Source organism: Labrus bergylta, chromosome 17, assembly GCF_963930695.1.
Source record: "Labrus bergylta chromosome 17, fLabBer1.1, whole genome shotgun sequence".
Classification (NCBI taxonomy): Eukaryota; Metazoa; Chordata; class Actinopteri; order Labriformes; family Labridae; genus Labrus; species Labrus bergylta.
The window spans coordinates 17,424,168-17,440,467 of record NC_089211.1 but is presented as its reverse complement, the minus strand read 5'-3'; the positions used below and the strand labels follow the sequence as shown (position 1 = coordinate 17,440,467).

Sequence of the window (16,300 nt, the reverse complement as noted above, 5' to 3'; positions counted from 1 at the left end):
ATCAAAAAATCGCATAGTAAGCTTTTAACACTGAATTTCTTTCTTTACATTTCAGTCAACAAGGTTCAATCATAATGTAACCATCAAATCAGAAGTAGATTCACTTCCTCAGTCCTGCAGAGTGACCTTTAGCGGAGAGACCGCCCTTTCTGTTTGACTCACTGTCCAGTCTCGGACCTCCACCGTAGCGCTCGTAGAGAAGATGTGCGACTTGCATGGAAACCCTCTTGGTGTCTCCGACCTTGTTTGGGTGCAGCTTCCCGTGAGAGCACAAGAACAACGTGGTGTCGATCTCTTTTGTGGTGGTGGAGTCGTCCAGCCACTTCTTCAACCAGTTGAGGTGGATAAATTCATAGGGCTCACCTTAGGACGAAGAGCAGGGAGACACACTTAGCAATCAAGCTGCCTGTTTTTTTTTTTTGTTTGTTTTTTTTTGTGGACTGTGGATCATTAGGGAATGTTTTTACCGACCGTCTCTTGCAGGTAAAAGCTCGTACAGCTGCTTCACCTCCTCATGCTTGCCTTTGCCTTTGTCCACGCTCTGTTTTCTCATGTCGGCCATCTCGTTGCACCACTCATCAAATTTACGGTTGTCTTGGTCCACCAACCTCTGAAGGAAGGCTGGGAGCGAGGACGAGGGTAAGAGAGACCATCAGACAAGGGGACATGAACCAGACTGCAGGCTATGGTTTAAATAAGTTTAAATTCTAGGACTCACTTGGCACCTCGATGTTGGTCCTTGGGGTTTCTGAGCTCTCCTCTAATTGGATCTTATACACCAGCATGGAGGCATTTCTGGAGCAGGGGTAGCCTTTACTGCACTTTGGCTTTCGCGTTTGGGATTTTCTCAGCTAAAAAAGCAAAAAGACAAGAACAAAAGTTACAACATGAAATGTCAGACTCTGAACAAAGGAGATCTTACCTGTTTTGTAAAAACCAGTCAGATTAAATGAATGTTATAGGGAGGCTATTTTAAGGTTTAGGAGCTACGGATGGCCAAGCATAATGTCAACAAACAGTGTGTTTACATGGACTTGAGTATCCCGGATATGAGCCTGATCCCGGATTTGATTACATTCTAGATATAGCTTTAACATGCACACAGTGAAACCTGGTTATTCATTTCCCTGTATGCATGTTAAATACTACTATCCTGGTTCATGATTACTGCATCTCAATTGCACAGACGCCCGCAATGTTTATCTTTTACAACACAAACCATGGCAACCATATGTATTGGGAAACTGGCGTCCTGCAGCCTGTTCACCACAGACTTGAACAGGTCCGCATTTCGATGATTTATCTCGTCTAAATTCCAATTATGTTGAATTATTTCATTATCGAAGGAAATGACTCAGTTTCTTTTCTCTTATTGCCGTCGCCATGTTTGTTCTAATGATGCGTCAGTTGGCTGTGGCTGAGCCTGCGCAGGTAGGTTGATGTGATGTTAATGTTTGTGTTTACATTATCATTTTTACCGTTCCGTCTGTGTGTGCTGCAAATGACAAGAGCTGCTTAACTTTTTTCATTGTTTTTATTTATACAATAAAGATATATCCTGTTGTAGTCAGCAGCTGTCAGAAACCGGATCAAGGCGTATTCATGCCACAGTATCCTGTTTTCTTCCGGCAGCAAAATCGTATTTCTCATAATCAGGCGTCCATGTAAACTAGTTCAAATGATAATTTAGAAAACCTTGCCTTGTGTTGTGAGGGTGCAAGAGGAGCATTATTCACTGTAGGCACCAGTTATTTAGAATGAATTCTGAGATATCCAGTAAGTCGATGTGTAGTGACTAATACATCAATTTGTGTCACGAGCCTAACCGCAGCCTTTAGGACGATCTGTTAACAGTGTATTGTAAACATACTAAGGCAGGTATAAGAGAGGAACACATTTAGCACGACTCACCGATGTCCTCCTCAATGCCAAGCTGAAGCTTCTTGCCTTCCATCTTCTTGATTTCCTCATCGTTGAATTTGTTCCAGTCGCCGGTGCGCGCGTCCTTCCCATGTGCGATATAGTGGCCCGAGTAGGCACTGATGCCCCGATGGATCAGTACCGCACTCAGCTTGTAAACAAAGTTCTGGCCTGGAGAAAACAAACAAAAAATGGATGTTAACAGTCTGCAGTGTGACCCCCTTATCTAATCTAATGTTCACTAATTTCACACTGTGGGCTACGTTATTGTCAGCGGGCTCTAACTGAAAGTGCAGATTATGTGTGTGTGTGTGTGTGTGTGTGTGTGTGTGTGTGTGTGTGTGAGAGTGTGTGATATAGATTCATGACGTTAAACACCTTGTAGTCCTTCCATGAAAGACCTCATGTCCAGCTGATCAGGAAAACTGATAAGAGGTGTTGAGCTTCTTCTTGTGGCCCGTTTGTCTGTCAAAAAAACCAAATAATTAAATCCACCAACGCACTTATTATTGTTATTTTTATTCCCGTCCTTTTTACTCCCCATCAAAAGCCCCCTGAATAGACTTTGAATAAGAATGAATTCCGAAGTTGGAGGCAGACCTGTTGAAGACGAAGCGCATGAGCTGCAGGTTGATTGTTGGAGGCAGGTTGTGCAGTCTGATCCTCTGGGTGGCATTTTGTTTACTCTAACAGTTCTCACAGAAGTATCGGTTCTCTCCTTCCAGCTCCTCCTCCTGAGAAAGGCTAAAGTTTAGCCATGAGCCGTGTTTTCAGAGAGAGTCCAGTTCAGGTTGTTTTGGTACGGTACACCTTTATTGTTGACAAAAGTTGGTAAAGGATGCAAAACGACTAATGTGTACCATCCTACTTTTTTGCTACCCTTCTGTTGGGATTGCCAAGCGTACAGATCCAACCCTAAAGGCTGCAGCTAGACACACAGCAGCCTGTTGATTGGTCGAAAGAATCGACACTTCCGGTGTGATGTTTGTTTTTAACTAATGTCAGCGTGTAGCAATGCCCCATGGACGACCTCGGAGGTACAGCCCTCTTCTGGACATTCTCTATAGTTGCCCTTTGTTTATCTTGTCGCGTTCTTCTTCTTCTTTGTTGAATTCATTTGCGGTCTACACTACTCTGATTAGCGTTCATTAAGCAAAGCTAGGAAGGGAAGGGAGGGAGGGTCGAAGAACTGAGACAAAGGATGGCTCGGTATCAGGTGATTTAATGTGTGGTCTAGGCGTTGTCCTGCTCCTGAACCTAAGTCAATATACTTACTTCATCAGTAATCTGTTTTCTTTTTGTTTTTTTAATGGTTGGAAATAAAGGGACAAACCGGAGCTTCCCGGAGTAAACCCATACAACAGAATTCATGATCAGATATTGGTGTCAAATGGTCGCGCTCTGGTCTGCGTTCTGTAGCATGACATGCAAAAAGAGGTGAATAACTTTACTATAGCTAACGGAGGCTCACCGCACATTAGTTAACTAATTAACTAATGAACTAAATGAGAGCACGCTCCCTACCAACCTGCTAGTCTAATCTTCCCTAGTGGAAGGAGCTATGAAAAATTATTCCGCTAACATCCTTTGGAGGACGGATGAACAAGTTATAATCACAGCCCCAGGATTATCTACCTAACATTCATTTCTAGAATAATTAGATTCAAGAATAACCCCTGGTATAGGACTCTAGATTACCCCCCGGAGAGGGAATAACTGTGAATAAGATAAAGATAATATAAATGCAAATACAAAACAGTGAAAGTAAAAATGTAAAAAGAAAAGCAAAACACAAAGACCAAAGTCTAAACCCGAGAGTGTAGACACTTGAGGTTTTAAAAGATTTTGGTCTCAGAGACTAAGTCCCAAGAATGGGGATTCAAAAGTCAGAGTGACATGGAGTCCTTTAGCAGAGCAAAAAAGAACCTCGATCAGCTTTTACACAGCGTTTTTATAGCCAACCCGTCTCTTTTTTTCAAGATTCTGTGAAACCTCAATAATGCAGAGTCGCAGAAATGTGATACATACATGTGTATTCAACCAAGTTCAATCAAGTTGATATGGGGTCTTGATGTCAAGGCATACAAGGTAACACAGGTGATACTAAGTTCATATGTGGTTTTAGCTCGAAGACCGTGAACCAGGCAGATACACAGAAACGCTATACGCCTACGAGCTCGCATGTGGTTTTGCTCAAAGTACGGCACACTTATCCTGACCTCACAGGTGCGTAGGCACCACGAGTGTGTGTAAGTTTAACAGGAAATGTTGAAAGCAGAAAAAAGTTATGACTTTATGACATATATATTAAATCATAAAAGAATTAAATGATTATAAAAAAAAAGACAAACACAAATTCAACTATTGCATAACTCTTTCTGATCTTTCAACAGTTCAGATCTCTACTTTACTGTAGTAGGTGATCCAGCATGTATCTTGAGCTCTTGTCAAAGCGACCATGGCCTGCTGTTCCTTTATCAGAGATTGGTGGAAAGCGAAGAGGCTCTTGTGGTTGCTCTCGCGGTTGCTCACACCGCTGCTTTTCGGGCGGACGGACACGGTGTGGAGGCACTGTCATGTTTTTTGTTGTTCTGGATCTTGTTCACACGTCCATATTTGGCCTTACGCACGTATATTGTGCAGTCTGGCTTGGTGTCAGGAGGACATGGAGTGAGCACATTGTTTTTTAAGTGGTTACCTCTGCCCACAATGTGGTCCACATCAGGAGACTTGACCCGAACTTTTCTGGCAAAACCACTGAGCGGAGTGCGAGGGTCATGTGGCGGGACCCTATCCCGCACATCTGGTGAGCTGACGTTATCTTCGTTTTCACTAGTTTCCGGGGAGTTTTCAGTCCCTTCCTTGACTTTGACGGTAGCACGCTGTTGAGGCTCCTTCATACGTTTTCTCATATTTTTGTCAATTATGTCGATCTGAGGGACGACCTGCATCGCCCTCCAATACAAGGCATATACTTGAGAGTCCGATATCGGTGGCCTAGCCTTTTCAATAGTCTCACTGAGGGTATCGCATTTGTCTAAATCTTGGAACTTTGTTTTCAGCTTGTGTTCAAGCTCCTTGTCTGATCTGTGTCTTTCTTCAAGCCTTTCTTCTATCTTTTCGAGTTCTTCAATCATTCTAAAATTACTCTTTTCTTCGCAATTTTCTTTTGTTTCTTTAAGTATTTGATCCTTTTCCTTTTCCATGCTTTGAATTTCTTGTAGCTCGTGGTCGAAATTCTGTTGAGGGCTGGAAGACATCAAATCCCATTGATGCCTCCTGAAGAGGCCGATAAAGCAGCCGGAGTTCGTCCACAGCCGAACATTGCAGTCCAACCCTGCGGTGACTATGTGTTCACGCTTAGAGTCAAACATCACACTCACTACCTCTGTCAGGTGAGCTTTCCAGGAGCCCAGCAGAGGGGGAGGACACAATGACACTTTCCATTCATTTGTAATCTCAAATGGCTCTTTAAGTGAATCTTTTCCTGACCAAAATCCATCAATGTCCCACAGGCTAACGTTCCCTAGACTGTCCCCGGTGAGTAAAATCTGCTCATCAACATCAGTTGACATGGTGGTAAGGACGGCACTTTCATCTTCCACTGCCTTGAACTTCCCTAACAGACCTCCCTTGACTTTAGGAGACCAGGCGTAGATGTAGTCGCCTGCATAAGTTAAAAGTGTGGCTATGTCTACTCTGTTTTCCCTGGTCTTCAGACATATTAGAGAACGGTTGTATTCAGGAGCCTTACCAGAAGTTGCACTACGTTGTTTTTTTCCAGCGATTTTCCTTTTACACATATCCACAGTCAGACACCCGGTCTGTCCTGGATGTCTTTTGTCCACCATGTATGTGTGAGGACTCTGATGGGTATTAATCCAAAAGGCGGCCTCTGCAGCTTCAACAGACCACAATTTCCAGACGACAATATATGCATTGCTAGAGGCGGTGATTAACGTGTTTTCATGCACATCCATTGAGGAAATATCTTTCAAGTATTTGTGCCTCATGTATCTGTGGTCTTTGTCTTCCAGATCCATGTTGAAAATGGTCCTAGAGTTAAGTCCAGACACAAAAATTCTGTCGTTGATGCACACAATACCCGTCACCTTGTTCGGCATGGTACCAGAGAGAACTATGAGCTCTTTTCCGCTGTTGAAGTTCCAGAGTCTCACTTTCCCGTCCTGTGAAATTGTGATCAATCTACGCTGCGGTTCATCGAACGAGATGGCAACGAGCCCCACCTGCTGGTCCGGAGTGACTTTGAACTGCAGTTCAGCTTTTCCGGTTATGATGTTCCACAACATCACAACACCGTTTTGGCAAACTGAGACGACCTGTTTGAAAATATTGTTGTAGAGGGTGCAGCACACGGGCTGAATGTGGGAGTTCACCGATTTTTGAAAAACATCCGTTCCTCTTCCGAGAGTTGTTGCAACGTTTGAGGTGGCCACAACTAACTCGTTATTTATGGTGTTCCAACAGGTGCTGGCGATCGGTGCCGTCCCCATTCCCTGGACCTGGAAGCTCTGCTCGGACATCCATTTAATCGTGCACCAAACGTGGACATTCTTGTCATCCGATAAACTGAGGAGCATATCATCCTTTTGGTTGTACATAATATGGGTGACGGGTTTGGTGTGCCCTACCATTATATTTTCGGGGTTCTCTGTGTTATTTGGTATCCACACCCGCAGTAATCCATCCATGCCACCAGTCACCAGGCGTTCAGCACAGTATTCCACACAAGTGAACATTTCCTTACCAGGCTTGCTTCGAAAGGTCGAGACTCCCACTGAGTGGGGCTCGGATAGGGTAATGAGGACCATGTCCCTGGACGAAGCACCGCAGACAGCAAAGGAGTTGAGGGTTGGAATAAATTGGATCTGACTGCAAGCGTCTTCGAAGACGTGTCGTCTGTGACACTGGAAGTTTTTGGATTGTTTAGTCAAAAGGTTCGAAATGTAAACCGTGGGATACTTCTTCAGGGACATTTTCTCGTAGCTTCCTTGGCAGAAGAGGCCTTCCTGGTGGACATTGTTGGAAATGAAAATGTACAGATATCCTTTGGAGTCACCAACGGAAAACACCGCTTTTGTGCCATCGGACCAGTAGTTCAAGCTGGTCAATTTTTGGTCTTCTAGTATTAAGGAGTTGCTGATTTCAAATGCTTCAGGTAACCTGTGGCAACTGTAGAACGCCAGCTCTCTTTTATTGGTGGAGACGGCGATCTGTTTGAGCTCTGGCAGGTAAACCATGTCATTAACACACATCGTCCTCTTTTGCATGTAAGGAAGTGTGTTCTCTTCGTTGTCCAGGTAGAATGTCTGAGGACTCTCGAACCTGTCGGTCCAGAAGTTTAAGATCCCATTAGACGTCATGGAAAGGTATTGACCTTTCAGGTAGACCCGTGCCTGCGACCCCCCTGAAACGGTATCAGTCGGCTCGGCATCGTTCAAAGGATTGAAGATGAGTTTCACAATATTTTTCTGATGATTCATGGGTGTAACTTTGAATGGTTTGGGAAACAGCAAATCTAAGTTGGACGTCGCATCAGCCTGACAGAGCATGAAGGTGAGTAGCTCTCCGAGATCGACAGTGGAATCGCAGTTTGTGTCGATTTTCATGTGAAGGATCTGGAAGTCTTCCTCGGTCAGGCTCTTGAAGTTGTCATTTTCACAAGTCATTTTAGAAATCTTTTTCATTGCTACACAAAACTCCTCCATGTCCAATCCTCCGCCTTTGTCTACATCAGCCTCTTTGAATATTCTCAAGAGCTCCGAGATAAAATCAGTTGATGAAAACTCCTCCGACTCTGCCGCATCATTGGCGGCGTTCATTGGAGAAATCTCCTCCTCGACGTCTTTGTGGCTCGTCATTGTTGCAACATTAGTCACTTACAATATAAGCAATTAACCAGGCAACAAGTCTTTTGTGTGTTTAGCGTGCAAGATGATGGGTCGAGAAAGTAAATGGGTATTCTCCAGTGGTAAACTCTGATTCAGTCCTGCACTTCTCTCTGGCTGTGACGAGTGAATTCAATCTGGGAAATTCATCGAGTCTATTTATGTCAGACAACGTCCTTTGTGATGTCATGAGACTAAAAAAATCAAATGTAAACAGAACGTCTGTTGTGATGTCATGAGACTAAAAAATTCAAATGTAAACAGAACGTCTGTTGTGATGTCATGAGACTAGAAAATTCAAATGTAAACAGAAGTGGAAAAAATAAGGTTTGCTGAATCATGGACAACAAACAAACAAACAAAAACTCCCATATCTACTGGGAGACAAAACTAAGAGATGTGTCCACCTAGCGTTGTTTCCGCACTGCATCATGTCGCCAGCACAAATGAGATGTGAGCATGGGTAGTTGTCACACTTCAGGGCCTCCGATGTCAAGCCTATGACCTGAATCTCATCAAGCTGCTACTTTTTTGTTGCTTGATGCAAAATTAAAACTCGCCAGTTTCCCTTTTGTCATGAATTTTCTAACAGAGAAGTCTGTGTGATATCACATTAATGCAGCTCTCAACCCGATCAGAGAGTTACCAGGCTGGTGTGGTGGAGGTCGTCCCTGTGCAGGCCGGTTAACACTAACAGGGCTGATGTGCAAAGAAGCATTTAGTTTTTAGTGGCTCCACCTACAGCGCACATTGAGCTTAGTGTCTTGTGAATCACAGGAGACAGAGAGCCTTTGTTTATTAGAAGGGACTATGACAGTGCTGATCAAACAGATAAGATGGAACTTTGAACCTTATGAGGAACATTGATGACATGTTTGCGAAACAATCGGCAGCCCTGATTGTTAAGTTGATAAAGAGAATCCAACTGTTGTCTCCCTACTTCCCCATGCAGTTGTCAAAGACGCTTTGTTTGTCTTCTACTTTCTTCTACTTTTTTTATCGGTGTGCTATCAGAATATAGACGGTATAACAAGATGCACAACAAAACACCTACCCCAAAGTGAAGCCAAAAGATTTAGATGAACCCCACCTCCTCTGTGTTAACAGATGGGAGACGGGGCAAATGTTAAAATAAAAATGCAAAGCTAATTTTTTTTTTTTTTAAACTGGCTTTGGTTGTGATAGCTAGTTATTAGCATACTGATTTGTGTAAAAGTACTCCTTTTACTGAGTAATTTCTGTTACATTAGGTTTTTTTAGTTAGATGTTGTAAAATGGCGTTGAATGCCATGATTGACAGTTCTGTTATCCAATGCTTTTACTTAAGCATAATAGCAAACCGTAAAACAGGATTCAGTGAATATATCATATCCGGTAGCGCCTGCCTCAAACTGACACAATAATCTGTTTAGCTGTGGACCTTACCAACCTGAGGAATCTCTGACTTTTCATGGTTAGAGAAATTTGTTGTTTTTTAGGGGAAGCTGCATGATGTCAGTGCCGCAGTTCTTCCACATTATCATTACTGCGCAGACTTTGGCTACAAATATGCAATATGTCAGTGCCCATCACAGGGGTACTTTGGCTTCATCTTTGTACAACAGGAGGAGTTGGAGACGCGTTGTCTTTTTTTACAGTCAGCTGGTAGGACTAGAGCTTAAATTGCATGTCATTGTGTAGTCCTATTATAATACTCTGTAGTGGCAACAAGGCAGACTTGAACATGGATCTTGGAGATATAAAATCGTCGAAACAGTATACTAATCAATTTGATCGATGCCTGTAGATATCTCATTTGTTGTTGTTGAGTTTTTCAATCTGCCACCAGGCCATGGTATTGATGAAGCAGAGCCAGGAGGATCCCTAAGGACAGTTGAGATAAATCCCTGCCAAATGTTCGAAAACCAGTGTGTAAAATGTAAGACATGAATTTACTAAAAACTTTTCTCACATAGCTATTTTTATTTTACAAGTACAAAAAGCGACATCATGACATTTACCCCAAAACTTGAAAGGTGTATTAGTTAAGGCAACTGAGCTAATGAGGGACTCGTGAAGCACAGGTGGAACAAATTACTCCCATAATATTCAGAGCGATGTGGACCACTCTGTGTGTCTGTAACGTTGATTCAGCATTTGTTTTGTTTTGCCAGCTCAGGATTTGTAAAACCTGGCCAACACTAACAGACTTTTTAAATCTTAAAAGATGTTGGAAAAAGTGAGAGAAACACATAACATTAAACACTGATAGATTTTTAAATTTTTGTTTTTAAAGTATATTACCGAAAGGTCATACACACACATCCCAACCTGCCGTGTTACCTCGGTCATGTTTTGTTTATGTTCATTTAATTTTGTAATTTCCTGTTTTATTTTGTACTTATGCTTGTCTCTTTCTTTCAGATCCTGCTTAGGTGTTTTTGGATTACCAAAATTTATAACCGTTGCATACGCACAAAACGGGGTCTGAAACTGGCGTACGCCTTTTCCCACGCAAAGTTTGTGATCTATAAAAACAAACCTGACGGTAAAATGTGCGCACCGGTAAGCAAACTGTGACCCAGGCGTACATACATTTTGGAGGCATGGGAAATTGGCGACACAGACAGCGAAGTGGTGAATTGAAGCCTGCAGATACATATTGATGTCTCTTCCACATTTTATTTCACTAAATATCAAACTTTACTGACAGATCCACGTCATCATAATCATTCAAACCGATGGTTTTATTTAGGCTATAATCGCGCATGTAGTGAGCCATTTCCAATAAGTCACTTTCAATATGACAATATATAAACATAAAATACAAATAAAAAATAAAAGTCCGCCACATACATATTGCATCAGCGCAAGCCCTTTTACAGAAATTCACAAAAAAATAAAAATGTGTTTTTGAGCTAAACAGCATTATGGTATTTATTAAGCTGTTTTTGGGGAATTGACACATGACAAGACTTACTGGACAGTAACTCGGTTGGCTTCCAAAACATCCCAAACACACTGGCAGCTTGATTGATTCAGCCTTTTTTTTTTTTACTGTAGATGCCTTAACCTATTTTCAAACACAATCAGACAGACGTGCATTTTAAAGGTTTCCATTGTTGAGAATTCTCAAGCTGATGGAGAAGACGGCAGACAGCTGGACAAACAGCAGTCACTCACCTGATCATGTCAAGTCTTATCACATTGATACAGATATCCTAGAATGGAAACAGTGGGCTGTGACGCTTGCTTTGTGCTGTGTTACTATTTATCATCCCTGTAAACAACATCAAATTGCTTTTTCTCATGTTTTTAGGAGAAAGAAATTAATGCATCCAGGGCATGGAATTTAAAATGATGAATTAAAAGTGCTAAATAAGACTCCCTTATGATATTATGATAGCGTATGTAATGCGAGAGGGTCATAAGTTCCATAATTCAATAAACACTTGTGTTACAAAAAAAACCTTTCCTCACTGTCATTCCTTGATTTCTTCCTCTGTCCACTTTCCTGTCTAAAAAAAGGACAAAAAGGCCAAAAATAAATCTTGTGTCAGTATACCGGCAAATATTCATGATGCTGTCCTGGAGCTCAGGAAATCAGAAAAGCATGTGGACTATGCTCCCCTGCAGCTCTCAGATGGATCTCTGCTGTCCATCACGGGCCTGTTGATGTTCCATCAGTTTAACATAAAGCATGACAAGGAGCTCCTCAGGAATAACTTACACTGTCAAAAGAGGACTGAAATGACCAGTGGTTGGTAGAAATGAGCAAGTAAGTGGTAGTGTACACAGTAAGTTACATTTGAGACCTATGCAATATTGTAATTACAGTATTAATATACATACTACCAACATAATTTCTGTTACAGGAACAGTACTCCATCCATCCATCCATTTTCTTCCGCTTATCCGAGGTCAGGTCACGGTGGCAGCAAGCGCGGAAAAGTCAACCAAGACTTCCCTCTCCCCAGCAACGTTTTCGAGCTCCTCCTGAGGTATAGGAACACGTTGCAGTGTACAGGTCAATGAGAACATAGTGCTGCAAATACAGACAGAAAACTGTATCCTCTTAAATACCGTCACCTCTATGTACTGCACAGTGTGCAACGTTTATCCACCATCTACCTCTTTTTCTTATTTATCTTTTTTTTTTTACCAGACTCAGAGGTTTAAATCTGCGTAAGGGTGTTATGAGAACACCGGGAATTCTGAAGCTGCCAGGTTTTCCTTCCAATACCTGAATGCCTGACCACAAATCAAGCAACAGGCAACAATGGACCCTGGTTGGGAAAGTGACTTAAGATCCAAGGACCTGTCTATCTGAGCTACAGCGTTCCTTGGCTGCTATAAGATTTTTTTTTTTTTCTGGAGAGACAACAGTCAGTGCAGCACTTCACAAATCTGGACTGTGTGGGAGAGAGGCCAGATGGCAGAAGACAGCAGCCCGGAGTTTGCAAAAAAAAAAAGAAAAAGGCAGTGAAAGACTGAGTGCATGATGCAAAAGACTGTTGTATGTCTAAATAAACACAGATGACATCAACTTTAATGCAAACTGATTTTGAGTGTAAAAAAGAAACAAGCATTGGCGTCATAGAAAAGAAGCATTGTGGTGCCAGCATCCTGTTCACCAGTGGGGACAGGTGAACTTTCGAAGAAGCTCCCTGAGAGAATCACAAGTGGAGTTCTGTTCTGATAGAAATCACTGCATTCATATATACAAATCATTTTTTTTATTATTATTATTGTGGAGATTAATCTGTCCCAAGAGGAAACTGAGACAAACGCTTCACAACTGAAATATCTGTCAGCAGCTGCCGCAATTAAACCTGAATTTACATATTTGTGTGTCCACTTCAGAGGAAGGAAACGCTGTAAACAAAATGCTGACATATTTCTAAGTTTAACTGGAAAATGTTCAAGTAAATAGTTGCCTTATTACACATTTTTGAAGACATGGAGGAACTTTCACATGGAGGTATTTTTCTGGCCACCTGGAAAATGTAATCACTTTTCTTCTCCTTTTGACTTAGTTTTTGGTCTCCACCCACCTCCAGGAAAATGTTTAATTCTTTATCATTTAAATGAACTGCTAACTTTATCTAGCAGCTATTAACCTCTGTACAGGTTGCCTACTTGTTGAAAGCCTTTTTGCTAAAAACTTTCCACTGTGCTTATAGTAAGAATATTGAGAGTGGACCAAACACTTACATTTTGGGCTGTAACACCATTATGAGCTTAAAGATGTGCCCTTGCTATTCAGAGTTAATTACCCATATCATTACCAACAGACAGTTAATTCATTATTCTAATATAGATATTGTTTATAGCATCTTTAACATACACTGAACTTGGAAACTTGAATTGGAAGGTGATTACAAAGTCAGGTAGTCTGCAAGCCACCAGCACATTTAAAAAAATAAATAAAAGTACAACACACACGGTCACAATCTATGAAAAAAACTAATTTGAAGACCGAAGAGCAGATAAAGTAAATTATTTAATCAAACAAAAGATCGAAAATACAAATTCAAAAGCTTACTTTTCCAAGAAAACAAAGTCCAACAAAGTCCATTTAAGTCCAGTAGTCGAAACGAAAACGAGCCATGAGAAAATATAACACAGGTAGGTAGACGTATTAACTGACTTCTTCTTTGGTGCATTACAGCAGCTTGAATCCACATTGTTGCATTACTGCCACCGCCTTCATTGTGTTTCTATCTCAAATCAACTTCTCAAGTCCAGTCATAGTTAAATGTTTAATTATTGTGACAACCCTGTGATCAGGCCACTGGGAGTCTTTGGTTTGCTGCTGTTGTCTCTCTGTGTGATCAAGGGAAGCAAGCAACATGAGGGAAGAATGTTTCAAAATAAAACAGGAAATGAAATCTAAACACTGAAATAAACAAACAAAGTACAAAACTGAACAAATAATTATGTATTTCCCCACCTAATAAAAGTAACCATATGTGTGTCTAAAAGCTTTTTCAGATCATTGATAACAAGCTCCTGTCAAACGTATTTTCTACGATCCATAAAGTAAGCTTGTGCTCTTGCCTATCTTTAGTCAACTTTAGCTGTTGACATTAACACGCGTTTTATATCGTGGTCATAATTGCATCAACAGAACCTTAAAAAACCAGGGCAGTAAGAAGTGGTTCTAAGTAGGGATCCAATAACATCCCTATTAAGACAGAGCAGAAGCACAAACAGGTGACAAAACAATAAGAACATTAAGGAGGATCAGAAGCTTTTCACTCAGACTGTGAGGCTTAAAAGGATGAGGCAGTCCCAGGAACACCAGCAGCTCCTGGCTTTGGTCCTGAAGCTAATCTGCTCCAGGAGAGTTGAGTTGAGTCTTCCTGAGTTTAGTCAACAACACAAGTGATGCATCATAAACTGGCACGGAAACAGCTACATTAGAGAAATTCAGAGTCTGTTATTCCTAGTTATAGTTAGGAGTTCACTTAAATTGAGGATATCACCTGTTTATGGGGGAAATTCTCATATCCCGTCATGTACTTACAGAATATCATATGATTGATGGATTGTTTCTAACATTACCAAAGAAAATTAGCAAAGGTGGAAAACAGATTTTCCTGTGACCCCACAAAGATAGCAACACCAGTTCATATGTTTTGCACATGTGAGACCTTGCAAGGTTTTTCTCAACTCAATTTTTATTTGATAATAGGGCTATTTAAAAGTTTAACATTTACATATTTTGTATATGGGCGGGGGATTTCGAATTTTCATGAAATTCATTAATCTTGTAACTTCGTGAAATGTATTAATCAAGTCCGCCTACCACCTGTTAACACTCCTACCTTTAGGTGTCTGAAGCTGTAACCTTATATGAGTGAAGCACCTAAGTAGTAGCAGATCTATGTTTGGATAGGAGCCAAGCATATGTTGTCAGCAACTGTTTGCTAGACAGAGGGTCTACAGTTGTTACGTATACAAATCAGTGTCATGTCATCTTTATTGTTTTATGGTGATGTACCCAAATGGAAAGGAATTTGGGGGTTGCACCTTTTTGACAGAATATAAGCAGCACTGTGAACACTGTTACTTTGTCAGCACTTTGTCAGTCAAGTGATTTGGAAGCGTGCTTGTTTGATGAAGTTGTCTGACCTCGGCCGATTAAACGGTGTTATAATCTCCAGTCTGTTTCACGATTTCTTCATTGGATTTATACAAACAGAAACAACCCCCACCTAACAGCATCCAATCATTATTTATGTCTTTCATACAAATTTGCTTACGTCATTGAAGGAACATTGAAGGAGTCTTTGGATTCATCCAAAAGGGAACATCTGTCTGTAAAAATGTTCACTGCTATCCATTGAAAATAGTCATTGGCATATATTGGACCCAGCCAGAGGTGGCGCTTGTCAACAGGCAAGGTAGGCAACTGCTTGGGGCCCCAGACCAGTAGGGGGCCCCTGAAGGCTGACAATCTTTAAGCCTAGCAATGGCATAAGAGTTGTGGAAACCTAGATAAGGTGGCCCCGCACAGCACTCAGTCTTGCTACGCTTCTGAGCGTGGCATGGATTATTCGGATGAAAAATGTAAACATCTAGCATTGTTTTGTTGGTGTCAGATTTTTTTATGATATACTGCTGATAGAATCTGGATGGACCCAGCCGTCAGAGGACTGATGACTGACATTGCTATTGCCCAGGACTCTTTCCAAAATGCATGCATGCATGTGTAGGAGTGTTCAGGCAGCATTGTTCATCAAAAGGTCTTAATTCTGCGTTTAAATGTATTAAGGGATTTAAAGTCTTTTGCATTATCAATGTAATAAATCCACATAAATCTAAACCTATACACCTGATGGAAAACTGATAAAAAAACAAAAAAAGATAGGAAAAAGTGGGTGTTATCTTAAACAATCTCTTGGAACATTTTTTCTTTTTGGGTAATCTCCACAAGTTTGGGAACCACTGTCTTGTCAGCCCTCTTCACATTAAAAAGATCTTGCTCCATTGCTTCAGTAACACTGCAGTGCAGATTTTACCCCAAACTGCATGAGTTTCTCTCAGATGTCATTCTGAGATTTAAAAGTGACTCATAAATTAGAGGTGAACTTGTGGCAATTAGATCAACTGTGACGCTCTTGATTCGAACGCACGGCAGGGTGTCGACAAAAGCAGGTGTACAGCAGCAGATGTTTATGGACGCAGTATTTGGTTTAAATAGTGTCCGGTCACAGCTTGAGGACTATTTATGAGTAGTTGGGTGTTTGTTTGTTTGTTTAACACTGCAATATTAGGATTAGAGCAACATAAGCACCACATTGTGTAAAAAATAAAACAACATGTTCACCAGCTGGCCCAGGAGCAGGACCTTACAGAGACTCTGTCGACTGCCCGCCCCCCCCCCCCCCCTCCCCCCCACATATTGTTCTTTCAGTGTCTAAATAAAGACTGTTGCAGGTGAGAGGCCAGAACAAAAACCCAAAACCCCACAACAAATAAAGATT

The 16,300-nt window shown here is 41.4% G+C and overlaps 1 protein-coding gene and 1 long non-coding RNA gene across 2 annotated transcripts; one reads left to right on the top strand and one right to left on the bottom strand.

The window, feature by feature from the left end:
* Positions 1-4,448: 4,448 nt before the first annotated feature.
* Positions 4,449-8,170, bottom strand: LOC109984458 (WD repeat-containing protein on Y chromosome). Its single transcript, XM_020634628.3, has one exon. It carries the CDS (start codon positions 7,800-7,802, stop codon positions 4,449-4,451), a length of 3,354 nt encoding a protein of 1,117 aa, XP_020490284.3. The 5' UTR covers positions 7,803-8,170.
* A 156-nt stretch (positions 8,171-8,326) lies between these two features.
* On the top strand, positions 8,327-12,354 carry LOC136183146 (uncharacterized). Its single transcript, XR_010668963.1, has 2 exons — positions 8,327-11,586; positions 11,684-12,354. It is a non-coding gene; the product is annotated as an uncharacterized lncRNA (long non-coding RNA).
* The last annotated feature ends 3,946 nt before the right edge of the window (positions 12,355-16,300 follow it).